Raw genomic sequence first — 17,449 nt, forward strand, 5'->3', positions numbered from 1 at the left:
ATCTGTAGTAAGTTAAGGAGAAGCCACGAGCCAAGCGGCCCACACTGCCGGAGCTTATCCCGGTTTCTGTAGCATTAAGCGGCTAGGAATATTTCTACTCCCTCCTGAATGGGATGCTAGTCCATTGCAGGGTTCCCCCCCAGCATTTTGTCACCGGTACCCATTTATACACCTGGGTGGAGAGAGGCACTATGTGAGTAAAGTGTCTTGCCCAAGAACACAACACAAGTGACCCCGGCCGGGGCTCAAACTCCAACCGCTCGATCCAGAGTCCGGCGCTCTCCGGCCACCGCGCCTCCCAATTCCTATTTCCCAGTTTGTTTCCCATAATCCAAGGAATTTTTAAAAAAATGTAGTAATTTAATTTTTCTTTTTTTTTGTAGCGAAGTGAAAGAGCAACAAAAACCACTAACAAAAAGAGAGTTGCTTTTGCTAGCTCTTCTACAGAGGTCAGTCCATTGGTTTATTTTCTGATGTAACTTTTTACCAGTCTATGTTGTTTACAGTATATCAACATGACGTTTACCTCATGTACTTGTACAGTTGAAAGTCTTCTTGATAACAGAATCTAAATGTGAGTTTTGCTAACCCTTGCTTTGACTGCATTGATTTGTACATTGGATTAGGCAATCAAATTAATGTTACAATAATGTTATTTTAACCTGTTTCCCCTGCCTCCCTAAGATAACCCTACCCAATAAGGCTATTGAACAAAAGCAATCGCAGTGCTTACCGTAAATGATCTAATAAACGCCCACTCTTAAAGGGACTATGTCACGGAATTTAACTGATTTTTGAATCGCCAAAATTTTTATTTATGTCTTAGGAAACCTAAAAATAACAGTCCAATTTTATTAAAAATTGCTATATTAAAGCACCGAAACTGTCAACGAGCATCTTTGGCTGCGGATGGCACGGATGGAAACGGATTGCAATTTAAAAACGTTAGGCAAACGTTTTCAAATTGTTTCCGTGCGTCTTTGAAATATCGATATTTATAGCCGTAGCCTGATTTCTATCCGCAAATTAAGGTTATATATTCCTTTAGATGTTCAAAGATAATGTTTATTCATGGTTAAGTTGCCTACTACTAGTTTCAGAACAGTTTAGACCAAAAATCTTCAAAATCCTCGTGACACAGTCCCTTTAAATAAACGCCTCTTATCTAATAAACGCCTCCCCTGTAGGGTTAAGTTTGTATTAGGCGCCCCCGCTTATAAACGCCCCATTTCTAATAGACGCCCCCCCTTCCCAAAGAATCACCTCAAAAACCAAGGAAATGCTCCATAGAATAAAATCACGCAATATAGTTAGTTTCTTGCTTCACTCCGACATCGAAGAGACCAACTACGCTCAAAACTACGCCAGCCTGATTGACCCCGATGACGATGAAAACGTCGATATTGAACTTGAACGACATCTTTAGGTTTTGTTTTAGCGCAGAATTGATCAGTCTCCTACCCAAAAACTCTGTTTTGTATCTTACTCCACTAGCAAACTACGCATCCAATTTGTTTTGTTGACGTTATTACTATTAAATTGAAATAAACGCCTCATATCTATTTAACGCCTCCCTTAGGAGCCAAAAAATTTAATAGACGCCCTGGGCGTTTATTAGATCATTTACGGTATTCAAGCAATCAACTTTTTTTTTGGATATAATAATCTAGTCAGGGTCATGCAGGGACAACAGTTTGTACTGATGGAGTTAATGCTGTGAAACAAGGCTCATTCATTTATTTCTAACTTTTATTTTCCTATTTTTTACAACTTCAAACTCACACTGCAAGAGTGATATAAGCACCTGGGATCATTTTCATTTAAGCATTTTTTATTTTTGCTGGACCTAACTGGTTACCTAAAACATTATTAATATTGTAAATATGGAGAGTTCAATCAAATTAAACATTTGAGGTGAAATGTAGATCATCGCCATAACAGTTGTTGTTTTGCAGGTGACTGAGGCAGATGAAACTGAAGTTGATGTGCCAGTAATTGATAAAGGTTTGTAGTCCCCTTGTTTTTAAAATGGGTTAATGCCAAAGCAGGTTATTCTTTACTTTGATCTGTTTGTATCCTCTCATTCAACTTATATCCTGCACACACACACCTACACACCAAACAATCCAATCCCCCACCTGCTCACCCTTCTACTTGCCCATCACAGTAACAAGAAAGCCATTTTAAAGGGACTAAGCCACGGATTTTACCAGATTTTTGAACCGCCAAAATTTATATTTGTGTCGCATGAAACCTAAAAATAATAGTCCATTTTCATTAAAAAGGTCTATTTTAGAGCACTGAATCTGTTAACGGGCATCTTTGGATGCGGATGCCTCGGATGGAAACAAATTGCAAATTATTTGAAAACATTAGGCAAACGTTATCAAAATGAATTGTTTCCACGCATCTTCAAAAAATGGATATTTATAGTCATAGCTTGATTTCTCTCTGAAAATAAAGGTTATATCTTCCTTTAGCTGTTCAAAGATAATATTTTTTATGGGTTAAGTTGTCTACCACTTATTTCAGAACAGTTTTGATAAAAAAAACTGTGAAATCCCAGTGACATAGTCCCTTTAAGAGCCTTTAGGTAGACAAGTGATAAAACTGATGGGTTGCCTTTGTTTTACCCTAGGTGACCAAAGCAAACCTTCTACCAGTACTGCTGCTGATGTAGAGGACTACCTGCCAGACAGTGAAGATTTGATACCTCCACCACGATCGCGTTCAAAGAGGGGGAGAAAAAAGCCGGTCATTGAAGAGTCCCAGGAAGAAACTAGTCAACAGGTAGCTTGATTGCAAATAAAGTGTTACTTTGTAGTTTGGCAAACTTAGAAGAGTGTGCTATTTAAGGCAGTGCTTCCTTTAACATGCAACCCTTAATACTCACAATAAACTCTCAGACCTCTTTAAAAGCTTGTGATTATCTCCTTCACTCTTATGAGCAGTACTTACATTTTATTTTTGTATTGGTGCACTCACTACTGGTATTATGCCTAAATGGGCTAATGAGAAGCCTACACATGTATACAAATTTTTGTCAGCTAAGAAATGATCAGTCAATCAAGAGCAACCTACAGAATTACAGTCACTTGACAGATGATACTGTCTCTGACTTTGCAAACAAAACCTCCAAAGCTGTTCACTTATGCAACTTTAGAATTTACTTTGAAATATAAAGGATCTATTTATAGAAGGAACAGTTTTCCCTGTTTGTGCTACATGTAAATAACTTTAGTATCTAACTCCTTAGGACTGAAGGTAAGTAAAGAGGGTCTATTAGCCACATTATATAATTACATGATTATGGTTTTGTGACTTCACATCTCTGCAGTGACTGTAAGTATAGCTCCACTGCCGTAGTGGGGAATTGACAGCCTTTTTGACCTTTTTTATGCACAATATAGTCAAAACAGTTCTAGTGCAATTTGGTGTCCATAATATACAAAGTTTGTAACACTGCAAATTATTATTTGCTGAGACTTCAACTCCTGTCCATAAAAGTGGGGTGTGGTGACTGTTTTGTCATGCAAAAAAACAAACAACCAAAAAAAAAAACAGAAAAAGCAAACAAAAAACATGAAATGCTTGATGGCTTAAAAGTTGATTACCTTTATGTTTAGTCTGACAAGTTGGAAGAACCTATGGATCAATCAGAATCTGTGGTAGAAAGTTCCAGTGCTGGTATAACAGAACAGATGGATGAGACAAGTGAAGCACCAGAAGGAAAAGACAAAATGCCGCTGACTAAACCAGCAACCAGAAGAGGACGAAGGGGAGCAATGAGGGTGACGATTGAACCTGAAGAGCCACAGGAGGAGGAGGAAAGAGAAACGTCAACAAGGAAAGGACGGAGAGGTGTAATGACGGTGACAAATGAAACTGAAGATCAAGAGGAAAATGTTGCAAAGGAGACTTCAGCTGCAGGAAGGAAGAGGGGAAGACAAACAGCAAAAACAACAAGTGTTGCAGCAGAAGAGGAGGAGGAGACACCTGTCACCAAATCAAGAAGAGGATGGCGGGGAAAGGCAGTACAATCGGAAACCACTTCAGTGTCAGAAACACCACTCAAGACAGTAAGCGCACTAGTTGATATTAATTTTATTAACCTTGGAGGAAACAATATACAGTGGAGCCCCATGTCAGGGCCACCTCATTGATGCTTGTTTAGCTGGAAAAACCAACTAGCTCATCAGTGGTGGCACTTAACACTCCTTTCGGTAACATGATCAGTGCTAAGGAATGATGCTACTCCCCAATGCAGGTTATCCCCCCCCCCCCCCCCTCTCTTCAGCATTCCGTCAGGTCAGTGGCAGCTATTTGTACTCTTGGGTGTAGAGGGGAACTGTGTGAGTTGTGTTTTGCCCAAGAACACAGCAGGGTTCGTACACGTCTTGAAAACCCTTGAATTTTAGGAGTTTGATTTCAAGGCCTTGAAAGTACTTGAAATTGGTTTTGGGTCCTTGAAAGTCCTTGCTTTTTTATTCAACGTCAAAAGGCTTCAAGGCAATGAGAAGACCGCCAAAATAAGCATTTTTTTTGAGTTCTTCAGCAAGCACATCAACAGCTCAACAGACTGGAAATTGTTGGTTTGAGGTTAATTTTAATAAAAAAATGTCCTTGAAATTTCCAAGAAGGGTCCTGAAAAGTCCTTGAAAAGTTCTTGAATTTTTGCCCTGAAAAAGTGTGCGAACCCTGACACAGTCAGTGACCCCAGGCCACTACTTGATCCTGGACCACTTCTTCCAGAGTCCAGTGCATTTGCTGTTAGATCACTGCTCTTCCCACACAAACAACTCTACTGAACCCACAGTTGCGGACAAAACTAGTTGAGACAAATGCCAGCATCGTGGGAACAATAAAATGTGACAAGTGAAAGCATTTTTTAAGGCCTTATGTGCCATGCGGCACGAGGAGGATAGGTGAAGGTGAAAAGCATTTTTTAAACTTTGTTCATTAATACCCTCCCCCCTTTCCCACTTATTGTTTCAGAAGATTGTAAAAATAAATGGTACAGGTTCTGGATGAAAACAACATTGATAAGGGAGCAGGGAAAAGGTACCATGCCCTGGTTTACCTGAAAAACCGTAGCTCAAAACATCAGTGTTTTGTCTAAACAATTTTGTCCATAATTGCATTTTTGGACCAGCCCTGACAGCAGTCTCCAATTACAGCCCCTTAAATATGGCCACTTTTTCTTTTTTCCAGTTTCTGTTAGAACTCACGCTAGTTAACACATTTATTAACTTGGAATTTATTTTAAAGCCCACAGGTTCCACGGCAGTTGTAACTGATTCTGTAACTGCAGCAACTGTGGTTGTAGAACCGACCCTTAATGTCCGCAGAGGAGGAAGAGGAAGGGGAAGAAAGGGAGTGACAGCTAAAGAAACAGCTCAGGTACATGTACATGAACCAGGCCCTAAGTGACTGCTGATCTAACATGAAATTCTCTCTTTGATTTGCAAGCATAGACATGGCTAATTAGAAGGAGAATCTGGCAATTTATCAATAGTCCAGTGTTGGAAATAATTTTATCCTTTCAAACTTTTAATTTGAACGGACATAATTTATTAGAAAATTGGTTGGACATTAATTTGCATTTTTAAATCAAACACGTTAAAATTCTCCCAAGGCTTAGTCACGTAAGTTATCGGTAATTACGTCCGAACACATTGCAAAATTGGCCAGACATTTTGGCATATTTGATTGGACAATGTCGGATGGCCGGCAGTAATTTCCAGCACTGATAGTCACTTGGGGCTTTGCTCCAGGCACACCTAGTGTAAGTGATGCATAAATAGTATTTTCATCTCCCTTTTTGTTGTTGTTGATCCTAAATTTTGAGCAGTTGTCAACGGTTTTTGTTTGGCCATCCCAAAAAAAGTTTACCAAGCTTAATTTTTGAGCAAAATTAGTACTTCTAAACATTTGGAACCAAGGACGGAATCTGAAGAGTGTGTACAGTATAGACTGAGGATTTATTTGTCTTCACTTGGTTTGAAAATGTGTTGTACTCGATCTGTAGAACTCTTGTCTGGATGCTTCAAGGTCATTGGTCTGTTTACGAAAAAGATTGCCATCCATTGTTTCCCATTAACATTTTGATTGGCATATTTTCTTGCAATCGTACTATATACTGTTACAACTGTGTTTTACAGCTTTTTTAGCTGCAAAAGCTTTCTTATAATTTAATGTCAATTAATTGTTTGTGTTGTAGACAGCTCAAGGTGATAAGGTCCCTGGTACTTCTGTTGAACCTCAGCCAGAATCACACATAGAAGACGCGCCAACAAGAGGGAAGGGAAGAGGGAAGGGAAGAGGAAAGAAAAGTCAGCCATCAGTTAATGAATCAATGGTATGAGAAACTATCCTGCATAATAAAAAATTAACTGTTCAACTATGAGTTTACCTTAAATAAACAATTAAAATAAAGCTTTCAAAAAATAGCTTAGCCTTCGTAACAGAAACAAAACTTGCAACTATTAACTTTGCGGAGAGTTCTAACTGAAATAGTTCCAGATCTTTATTTTAATTGTTACACATGGCTATTATTACAAAGCACTGTCCATTTCACTGTAGCATGCTAATATTCCTATTGTGTAATGGATTCAATGGTTTAGACAAAAGAATCCCTTGATGCAGAAGTACCTGCTATTCCTGATGAGATGCAGCCAGAACAAGCCCTGACCACACCTGCCAGAGGGAAAGGGAGAGGGAAAGGCAGAGGAAAGAAACCACAACCTAAGTTAACTTTTGATCCTGAATTAGACGCTTCTACAAGTTCTTCTCCACACTTGGTAAGTTGTCATTCCAAGAAGACAATTTCTTAGGCTTAAGGGGGATCTTTTTTAACTACAGATCCAGAGCAGTTGCTTTCAGACTGTGGCAGTGAAAGATCTCAGGAAGGGGCCCATGGGCCCTGTGCCCAGGGGTGTACGCAAGCAGTAGTTTCCCCTAGTTTAAGGTCTGGATCTGCTACTGATGTGGTGTCTGTTATTCTGCAAAATGAAATTTGAGATCGTTTTCCATTACATAAAACATAAATAAAGCTTTATTACCCTTGAATCTTTCTCTCCATTAATTGAACTACTTCGTTTCTGGAAGTAAAAGGGTTATTATGTCTTCCTTAAGTGAAAAAAAAGTGTTACCAATGATTTACACAGCACTGTATATGTACTGAGAATGGAATATTTAAATTAACAGTGCATTTTGTACTGATGTCATTCATTCTGACTGTGAATTTTAGGTTCCAGAGACTCCTGCAATAAATTACGATCATGATGATGCGTTACCACCACCTGAATCACCTGTTGTAGCTGCTGCCTCTAAAGGGAAGGGCAGAGGAAGACAAGGAAGAGGAAGGAAAACACAGCCTTCAGTCACTGAACTAGAGGCATGTTTAAATGTTGCATAAGTTATATTTAATTTTCAGTGGTTAGTGTAGTGCATTTGATAGTATCATGGGCGTCTAATACATGCAAAAGGGTCATGTTACCTGTACGTCCTTTTTCACTTATTGTTCACCTAAGGCTATGTTTTACACGGGACTGGTTCCAAATGGATCCTGTTCAAAAATCGGACTGCTGGATAGGCCTTCTGTTTACACGGGACCATTCTGGAACCTGTACCAAATGGATTCAAAACTGGAACTGCTGTTTTGCAGGTCCAGTATTGGACCTGTTACCGACCAGTTCTAGAACGGTCCCATGTTAACACCTGGATCGGCTCAAAATGGTTCCTTGTAAACAGAAGCAGTCTGGTCAGGTTCGAAATGGTTGTGGTTGGGTCCGGTGTTAAAGTAGCCTAACATGACTTTATTTCCTGAACTGAGCAAGGTTTCTAATTAATTAAGGTACTTACTATTAATTCACCCCAAAATGTACCGGTAATAAAATTGTTTGTTTTCAAAGTAGTTTGAATGTGGAAGAAACATTCAATTAGGATTTCATATACTGGTACAAGTTCATTCAGTAAACTTTACTAGAAGTATCCTCCCTCTGAGAAGTTTTGCTCACAGTCATATTAAATAGGAGCCATCATGGTTACCTTTTCCTATATTTTTTTCCAGGCAACAGAAGAAACATCCCAGCCAGAATCAAATTCAGGTTCCAGGGAAAGCTCTCAAACAAGAAAAGGGCGGGGCAAAGGAAAAGTACCAAAGGAAAACACAGAGCAGAATTCTGACATTGTACGAAAATTTTGTTTTAATTCATAACTGATATATCAAAATTAATATAAAGTTTGTGGGTGTATGTGTGTCGAATGTCAATTTCATTTTTTAAACTGATAGATCAGGCGATTGCATGTAAATAGTGATGTACAGTATTTGGGATGTGCGGTGGCCTAAATGGTCAGTGCACTGGATTCCAGATTGATTTGAGCCCTGGCCAGGGTCTTTGTGTCGTGTTTTTGGTCAACACACTTTACTTTGACTCACAGTGCCTCTGATCACCACACAGGAGTACAACTGGGTTCTGGTAAATTAAATGCTGGGAGGTGGGAAGAGGACTGCAATGGGTCAGCAACCCAAACATGTACAGGGGAAACGAAATACTCCTTCAGTTGTTACTTCACTAGCTAACATTAACTTATTTAGAGCTTACCAGGACACCCAGCACAGTTAAGTACACCTTTACTAACTTATTTAGAGCTCACCAGAACACCTAGCACAGTTAAGTACACATGTACTTACAGATGTACATTGCACTGCAATCTTTATAATGTCACCCTTTTGATCAATGTTTGCATTTTGTATAGACTGTCACCATGTCAAAAAGTACAGAACTTAGTGAGACCATTGGAGACTCAGAGGAAAGTTCAACTGCAGGAAGTAGCAAAGGGGGTCGCAGAGGAAGGCAGAGAAAAGATGCAGTGAAGGAATCAGAATCAGTGGTAAATTAAATTTCCAAAGAAACTATCTGTCTGTCTGTCTGTCTGTCTCGTGCAGGCTTTCATGTAAAGAAGTTATTTGGTAACTTATATAACTATCATTTTAAAATAAAGGTGACTCACTCACTCACTCTGTCTGTCTGTCTGGTGATGCCTAGTGATAACTAGTAATATAACTTTTGGGTAATGGTAAATTCCAGACTAAGCAATATAACAAGACCAATATCTTTTTTTGTGAGTCTGAAACTTTTGTAGCCTTACAAAAGAAATTGAACCTCAAAGAATGTACCCCCCCCCCCCAAAAAAAAAAAAAAAGGCCTGTGTGATTTAGATATAATTCTGTGTCAAGTGACATTTCTTTTGAAGGACCTTTCAATCCTCTTCTCCCCCCCCCCCTTTAGTTGTTTGCATTGATTTCTACGCCTACAAGTAATAATTGTGTAATTTAAGAAGGATATGGACTAATTTTGATGCTATATCAAACTGTCAATTAGTAATAGTTTTGTTGTCTTCCCTGTCTTTTCAGGAAGTGGAGGAAACTCCTGCAAAGAAAAGCAGACGCGGAAAGGAGCCTGCTGTAAATCGCAGTCCATCCTTGAATCGGGGAAAGCCATCTGTTGGAAGTGGCCCCAAGATCATGTTCACTGGGCTTGTTGATAAGCAGGGTGAGAAGGTAAGTTGATTATTATTTTTTTTATTTTAACTGAATTATAGGAGATTGAATCATCATCTCTCTTGTCAAGTACTTAAAAAATTTAAAATGTATCTAACCATCGGCTCTCATTACAAATATAACTTTCCTGTATAGGTTGTGACAGGTCTTGGAGGTCAACTGGTGGATAACATTCACAATTGTACACATCTGGTAACAGATAAGGTGGGTTATACTTTACATTTTTAAGCGATGACTACCACCTAATGCCAGGGAGCGAAATTCCTTTGGACGTTTTTACGGTTACCCCACTAACCGAAGAGCACTGGGAACTAGAAGCATGGATAGGAACTAACTACAGAAATAAAATTAATGGAAGGCTAACTTTTGTCACTGCTCGTGCTCACAAAGATAAATGCTCTGCTTGCATGCTCGCAAAGACTATTCGATACCCCTATTTACTGGTACGTACGAGACTGCGTTTGACCTTGGGCGCTCAGAAAAGTATTGTGTATGGTATATCTGGCTTAAACCAGATGTCATGCTACAAGTTAAGATAACGCAACGTTTGATGAAAAGTCATTCAATACAGAAGTTGTTATCTACTTTATTTATAAAACATTAATTTTTTGACAAATTTCCTGTTAACTATTTAAGAAACATCATTGGTTCTGCATGCATTGCGTGCCATTTATTATTCTCATTGTCAGTCTGGGGAATTAATGTGCAGCTTTATTTTATACCTGGGGCATACTGTACATCACTTTAATTTCAAGACCTTTCTAGAGGCGAGCTTAGTTTAGAGGTGGATTTATTAGAGAAAAAAGCCTATAGATAAATTTCAAATCATTTATAAATCTGCTTGTGCACCTATGTATATTGAGTAACACAAGAATCTGTTTCATGTTTATTTATGTTTGATAATACTTCTCCATAAAAAAGTTCAAAGTATTAGTGTCTGTGAGCCAGGACACAACTTTGCATACAGGTAGGTTCTTCATGGCACCCCATTATGCTCTCCACCTCCCCACCCCTAGTCCTCTGGTCTTTCTTACACCCAAGTACATTATTATTGGTGAACTGCTGCGGAAATTAAAGAAAATAATATCTGGTATCACAGGCATGCAATGTGTGCAAAATATGTATGTCTGGATTTATCAAAACCAGGTTAAAGTAATTTTCACTGTTTTAAGCGCAAATAGCTGTAAACGTGTTTTTTCCTCGCCAAACTCGACGATATAAAAACTTACGGGAATGTCAGTCTTTTTTCTCTTCTCCTCTCTCTTCTCTACCTTTCAGCGCTGTTGTTCATTTTTTCCCTTTCTTGTTGCGTTTTAAGCCAATTCGCACAGTAACGTACATGCTCAAGAATACTGACGCCACTTTTCATTGACCCGGTTTTGATAAATCCAGACATATGCATGTAGTTATGTAGCCAGCTGTAGGCCTTTGCACATGTTGCAAGCCTTTGATTTGCTAAATCATTACTCAACAGTTTGTTCTTCATAGGTACGACGCACTGTCAAGTTCTTATGTGGGCTGGCCGGTGGACAAATTATTGTTTTGCCTTCGTGGCTGGATGCTTGCAAAAAGGCCAAGAGTTTTGTTGGTAAGAATTAATACACTTACTGTGATAGTCCATGCAGCAGTGTCTGGTTATAAATAATTGCTTCCAAGTGCTTTCTTTCTTGTTTCTGGTTCTCTCAAATTGTTGCAGACTATAAACTTTCTAAATACGCTTTCACTATCATTTTTTTTTTGAAGACACATCACCATTCTTAGTCAAAGACAAAGATGCAGAGAAGCAATATAAATTTAATCTTCAAAGGTTAGTTTGCATTTTGATTTTTGATTTCTAACATTAGTTAATTAATTAATTAATTAATTAAATCAAAATAATGCTTAATCACTGTGGTAAACATTTTATTTGGTAATTATAAGTAAATGGAATTTATAAAAATATATTGTTAGTTAACAAATTCTAGCAAAATGAATCAACAAACAAGCATTTGTGGAATCTGCCACGAAAAAATTGATAATAGTTATTTAAAATATTATTATAGCTTTAAAAGTACTAGCCTTTTAATTAGTATGTTTCCTTATTTTTTCAGATCTCATGAAGTTGCTCTTACAAAAGCTATGCTGGAGGGTTACAAGATTCATGTAACCAAGAAAGTTAAACCAGAACCTTCACAAATGAAAGGTATGACAGCTAATAAATTAAACACTTGGGAGCTACACAGTCTTAAAATCAATACATTTATGTAGTAAATAAACCCCTTCAGGCGGCTGGTATATTGGAGGATAATGCCCGAGGCTGAAAGATTGTCGAAAAATAAAAAGGTGGCCGAGAAGGAAAGCTTCGAGGGCAACTGTGAAATTTTGAGGACGATCTTTCAGCCAAGGGCATTATCCTCCAATATACCAGCAAGCCAGAAAGGGGGTTTATTTATTAATTATAACCCTCCGATTAATTTTGACAACGCGCTTTATCGCCAGTAAATTTATAGGAAAAAACTTACGTAGTAAACCTGGCGTAACGTGGTTGAAACAAATGAGTGTTGATTGGTTTACGTGACTTTTTAACTCTGATTTCATTAAAAATAAGAATTGAATAAGGTGGCTTCATTCGTTTGTTTTGTGCTTGCCTATAGAATCGGGTGACGGATATCAAAGCGGACGGGGTATATTTGCTGATACCCGTCTTGCGATTTTTTACCACGTGATGCGTTTTGTCCAATGAGCGCGCGCAAAAATTAATGAGTGGGTTATAACTAGTAATAATCCACTACATACACAATCTACTCCCCCATTAAATTTGTTTCAGCTTAAGAATAGACAAAAAATTGCTCAAGTCGCAATTCAATTTTAAACAAGAGTACTTTTTCCTGCCCGTCAACCCAGCACGTTTTATGAGGTCCGAATAGGCGTTGAAATTTTCTTACAGCTCTACGCTTCTACTTAATACAGTCGTCACAGATAAGTCGGTTGCTCTTGGAAATGCATATAGCCGCAGATAAGTACAGACGTTTTCATCTTAAACTTTTAGCTTGTAAGGCTTTACGTTTTCATTCTTAACTCTTTTCTACTACGTCTCTACGTTTTCATTCTAAGCTGTACACTTCTATGGCTCTACGATTTCATTCTTAACTTCTATGGCTCTACGTTTCCATTCTAAACTTTACACTTGTATGGCTCTACGTTTTCATTCTAAGCTGTACACTTCTATGGCTCTACGATTTCATTCTTAACTTCTACGGCTCTACGTTTCCATTCTAAACTGTACACTTCTATGGCTCTACGTTTTCATACGCTTCTACAGCTCAACGTTTTCATTCTAAACTGTACACTACGGCTCTTCGTAATTTTTATTCTAAACTGTATGGCTTCTATGGCTCTACGTTTTCATTCATCATTCTAAACTGTACGCCTTTACGACTCTACGTTTTCATTCTAAACTGTACGGCTCTACGATTTCATTCTTAAAGGTATGCTTCTACGGCTCTACGTTTTCATTCTAAACTTTACACTTGAATGGCTGTTCGTTTTCATTCTAAACTGTACGCTTCTACGACTCTACGTTTTCATTCTAAACTGTACGCTTCTACAGCTCTACGTTTTCGCTCTAAACTGTACACTTCTACGGCTCTACTTTTTCATTCTAAACTGTACGCTTCTACGGCTCTACGTAATTTTTATTCTAAACTGTGCGCTTCTACGGCTCTACGTTTTCTTTCTAAACTGTACACTTCTACGGCTCTACATTTTCATTTTAAACTGTACACTTCTACGGCTCTATTTTATTCTAAACTGTACGCTTCTATAACTCTATGTTTTCGTTCTATTCTACTGTATTTGATACAAATGGAAACTAACTCTGCCCGTTCTCAAACGCGTGCCGTTTAGGATGAAAACGTTGAACCGCAGAAGCGTACAGTTTAGAATATAAACATAGACCTGTCTGTTGTGACTTGTAGAGGCGTACAGTTTGGAATGAAACCTTTTAACCGCAGAAGCATACAGTTTAGAATAAAAACAGACTCCTAGAAGGTTACAGTCGGTTTAGAATGAAAACGTTGACCTGAAGAAACGTACACTTTAGAATAATAACATAACAGAAGCGTACAGTTAAAAATGAAAACATATAGCCGTAGAAACGTACAGTTAAGAATTAAAATGTAGAGCCGTAGAAGCGTAGAGTTTAGAATGAACACGTAGGTTCGTAAAAGTGCACTGTACTATATGTACTAAACTCTACGCTTCTATACGGCTCTCTAAGTGTAACATAGTTAGTAGGGAAGATCACTTGTTTGCAGACAATAAATGGCAGAAAAACTGAATAACTGAAATGATAATATTAATAACCTTCTGCGTTTGTGTTAAAATAACTATTCAAAGTGGCTATGAGCCACTAAACTCGGAAAAGTTATTATGAAAAGTTATTATTCCACAATTCAGTTCACTTCACTTAGCTTCATTGTCATCTAGCTGCTCATCAAGAGCAGGCCGAAAGGGCAAGTGATAGACTTCCCATCGGTTGCAAATTGTTTTCTTTCTTTTTATTTTTCCTTTTTGTTTTTTGAAGGTTAGGCAAAATAATAATATCATTAGAAAAATTAAGTTTTGGTCTATTTCAAGAAAACTGACATTAATACAATATTTCGGCTGGTAGTTAAGCATGCATGTACCGTATTTATTCGGCTATAAGCCGAGACCCTAGACTTTCAGTTTTTGGAACCAGTTAGACTCTGACAAAAAATAAACCGAAATCACTTGGCTATTAGCCGAGTGATTTGATATCTTGATATTTGATATTTGATATTCGAGCTAGTTTCAATGGCATGAAGTTTGCTGGGTGCCAGTGTATGAACTGTATATAGTTTTACCTTGATTTTTTTATTTATTTATTTTTTTTTTGTACACATATATATATATATATATATTATTATGCTTCTTGTAATTAATTTTATTGTAAATAGTCGTGCGTTTTTTACATGAGCCCCTGGCTCGGGAAATTGGGCAACCACTCCCCACGTGTTGACTTTAAATAAAATACCTTATACCTTATTAGCCGAGACCCGATTTTTCCTTCAAACTATAAAACAATCCACGTGCAGCGAATCAACATATTCGTTAAATCACAACAATGTAATTGGAAAACAACAAATCACTGATAAAGAATGAATTTATCAATAGAATCGTACACAAGCGTGACAAAACATTCACCTGAGTTCAGAATCCCATCTCAAACAATCACGAATTCTTCCGAAAAGCAGTAAATAATGTGACCCTATTTGGGAAAAGGGGGTTTAAGGTGATTCAAGAAAACGGCGTTTAAACGCGTTTAAACGAAAGCGTTTAAACACTGTTTTAACGCGTTTAAACATGTTTTAAACGGCGTTTAAACATATTTTAAACGCGATTAAACACCCAGGTTTGCAATTAAACACCCAGAATCGAATGTGCTGCGTTTAATTCGAGAGGTCATTTTAAAAAATGCTATTTATTGCGAACTCGTGAAGTTGAAGTGTTATCATTATACAAAATTAACGCCGCCAGGGTAAATTTATTTCTACTTTAAAGTTGATTCTCTTACATAGCTCATTCTTTTCAATAAGAACAGTTGCACAATGTATTTCTAAGTCTAACAACGAAATCAGACAGAGCTTTCGACGATGCAGACTTTTATAAGAAATTATTTGGCTGTATCTTACTAAATAGAATCCCCGTCATTCACGTCCAGATTAATCATCTGAATAAACAACATACCATTCTCTCTTTCTCTTCTTTCAGCGATCCCAAAATGGAAGTCTCCTGCAGAGATAATAACTGTATTCTGTTGCCATTACACACATAGCCAGCGTAGTTTTCCGAGCAGGCTATTACACGCAGAGGAGAAGATTTTGGCCTTCATTCATAACGAACACAGTCCGCGCGTGACACGCTGTTTGTTTAAACATTAACCGCAAAAGAAGAAAATATGCTCGACTTGTAAGCATCGCATCACTCCGATCCGATCAAATCATAAACAGTTTGCGCTTCTTCAGAACAAAGCAACACCAGCAATTATTTAAAGTGATCTGCAGTAAGTACGGCAAAGTCTTAGCTTGCAGAAGTACGTGAGTTTGAAAAATGGAAAAGTTTTTATGTCGTGAAAATTCCACGATGTAAAGTGATTTCACGCCGTGAAAAGTCGTGCTCTCAAATTTCACGCTGTCGCACAATCCATTGCTTCGACGGTGATTTTTAAAAATTCATCTCGTTTATTTCTCTCACTATATTTAACCATGATTCATTCTGCTTTCAAAGGCTGACAAGTTCTCCTGAGGAAATTTACTGGTAAAATTATGTTGCTCTTCATCTGCTCGTAGCGCTGTAGTAATTCAGAGTAATTAGAATGTTTTTGTTCGCGGAAAGCGAAAACGAGTTATATAATTATCAGGAGTTATATATCGGAATGCATTGTTTTAGAAACGTCTCAAATGCCCAACCCGCCGCTTGATGTTGTGAGTAGACAATGAATAGAAACTTCCGAGATTTCATGTTAAAAAATTACCAGGTACTTTCAACTCTTCGTGTTTGCTGTGTTTACGTTTCTTTCACGGCGAAAGACAAGACGAGAAACATTTGCGATGCTACCCGCCAGATGTCGCGACATATTTAATTAGGGGCAGTAATTTCCCGGAATTTTCCATTTCCCGCTAGCCGCTTGAAATGAATTTTATTCGAAAAGAGTTTCAATCTGTGGTCAATATTATAAATAAAACCACTAAAAGATTGAAGAAAAAGAACAAATTTCTCTTTCATGAAAAGCGATTTATTTAAAAGGCTAACTCTACAGATCGGAAAATGAGTCTGTGAACATGCAACATAATGCGTGCTGTACGTGCTGTTTATTTACATTTCACACGGTTTCAAATCGTCGCATCTATAAAATGTGGTAACTGCTGGAAAGTTATGCGGCATTCCCCGACGTTATTCGTATTATTTTTCGCAAATTTACAAAGAAGGCAAAAGAGAAACACAACTTTTAAACATTGGCTGAAATGGAAAATCACAGGACGTGACTCGCATCAATTTCACGCATTACTGAAATAACTTTCAATTTAAAACTTTTTTTGTATTTCACGGCGCGGACGGCGCGATTTTGATTTTAAATTTTCACGGTCTTCAGTTTTGCCTGGTGTGAAAATTTTTCAAAAAAGAGAGAGTCGAGAACACGGCGTGAAATTTTGAATTCACGCACCCTTTCGCGTCAAGGCTCACATTAACATTTTCATCACACCGTTGCTATTGAAGCTTATTCAAGGTTGTTCAAGGATTAAACGCGTTTTCCACGTGTTAAAATTATTACTGAAACGGCGTTTAAACATTAATTCAACGGCACTTAAACGCGTTTAAACGATGTTTAAACGGTGTTTAAACTCGTTTTCGTTTAAAACGCTAAAAAACGCGTTTTCGTTTTTATCACCTTAAACCCCCTTTTCCCAAATAGGGTCACAGTTATCGATCATCATGCCAAAAGCTACTGGTTTTCAAACAACTAAACCTTCAAATTGAAAGTTGTTGCCGAGGTAGAGACAGTTCAGAACAACTGCAATATGGCCAGAGAATGCGGGATGATTCCTGATGATTCAGTGAATCTTCAGTTCATCGCAATTCGCCAAGATGCTAGCGAAAAGATCAAGCGGGTGAACTTTAAATGTCATCAAAACGAAACATGTGCTGTTACCAGTATTTTCGAGTATCCTCAATCCAATCAAACTCTTCTGAAGTGGTTTCTTTTAGCAGAGAAGTCGTGGTATTTTAAGTTCTCGCTTTTGAACAAAAATATTACATGCAGCCGATTTCTGTCAGATCGAGTTACAATGTTTACCAAGCGCGTGGGAACAAACGCTTCTGATT

At 37.9% G+C, this 17,449-nt stretch overlaps 1 protein-coding gene across 1 annotated transcript in view; it reads left to right on the forward strand.

Annotated features, from left to right (window-relative positions):
- The window catches only part of LOC144645088 (uncharacterized), a 42,257-nt gene that overhangs the window by 12,968 nt on the left and 11,840 nt on the right, over positions 1–17,449 (forward strand). Inside the window, exons 13-27 of the mRNA XM_078504560.1 lie at positions 384–449; positions 1,956–2,004; positions 2,639–2,790; positions 3,627–4,079; positions 5,269–5,400; positions 6,221–6,358; positions 6,624–6,800; positions 7,250–7,396; positions 8,072–8,191; positions 8,761–8,895; positions 9,419–9,565; positions 9,701–9,769; positions 11,054–11,153; positions 11,309–11,372; positions 11,656–11,747. Coding sequence (XP_078360686.1) covers positions 384–449; positions 1,956–2,004; positions 2,639–2,790; positions 3,627–4,079; positions 5,269–5,400; positions 6,221–6,358; positions 6,624–6,800; positions 7,250–7,396; positions 8,072–8,191; positions 8,761–8,895; positions 9,419–9,565; positions 9,701–9,769; positions 11,054–11,153; positions 11,309–11,372; positions 11,656–11,747 — 2,041 coding nt within the window. The remainder of the gene's footprint in view (positions 1–383; positions 450–1,955; positions 2,005–2,638; positions 2,791–3,626; positions 4,080–5,268; positions 5,401–6,220; positions 6,359–6,623; positions 6,801–7,249; positions 7,397–8,071; positions 8,192–8,760; positions 8,896–9,418; positions 9,566–9,700; positions 9,770–11,053; positions 11,154–11,308; positions 11,373–11,655; positions 11,748–17,449) is intronic.

This window comes from Oculina patagonica, chromosome 3, assembly GCF_052425735.1.
Source record: "Oculina patagonica isolate OP01 chromosome 3, crgOcupat, whole genome shotgun sequence".
Lineage (NCBI taxonomy): Eukaryota > Metazoa > Cnidaria > Anthozoa > Scleractinia > Oculinidae > Oculina > Oculina patagonica.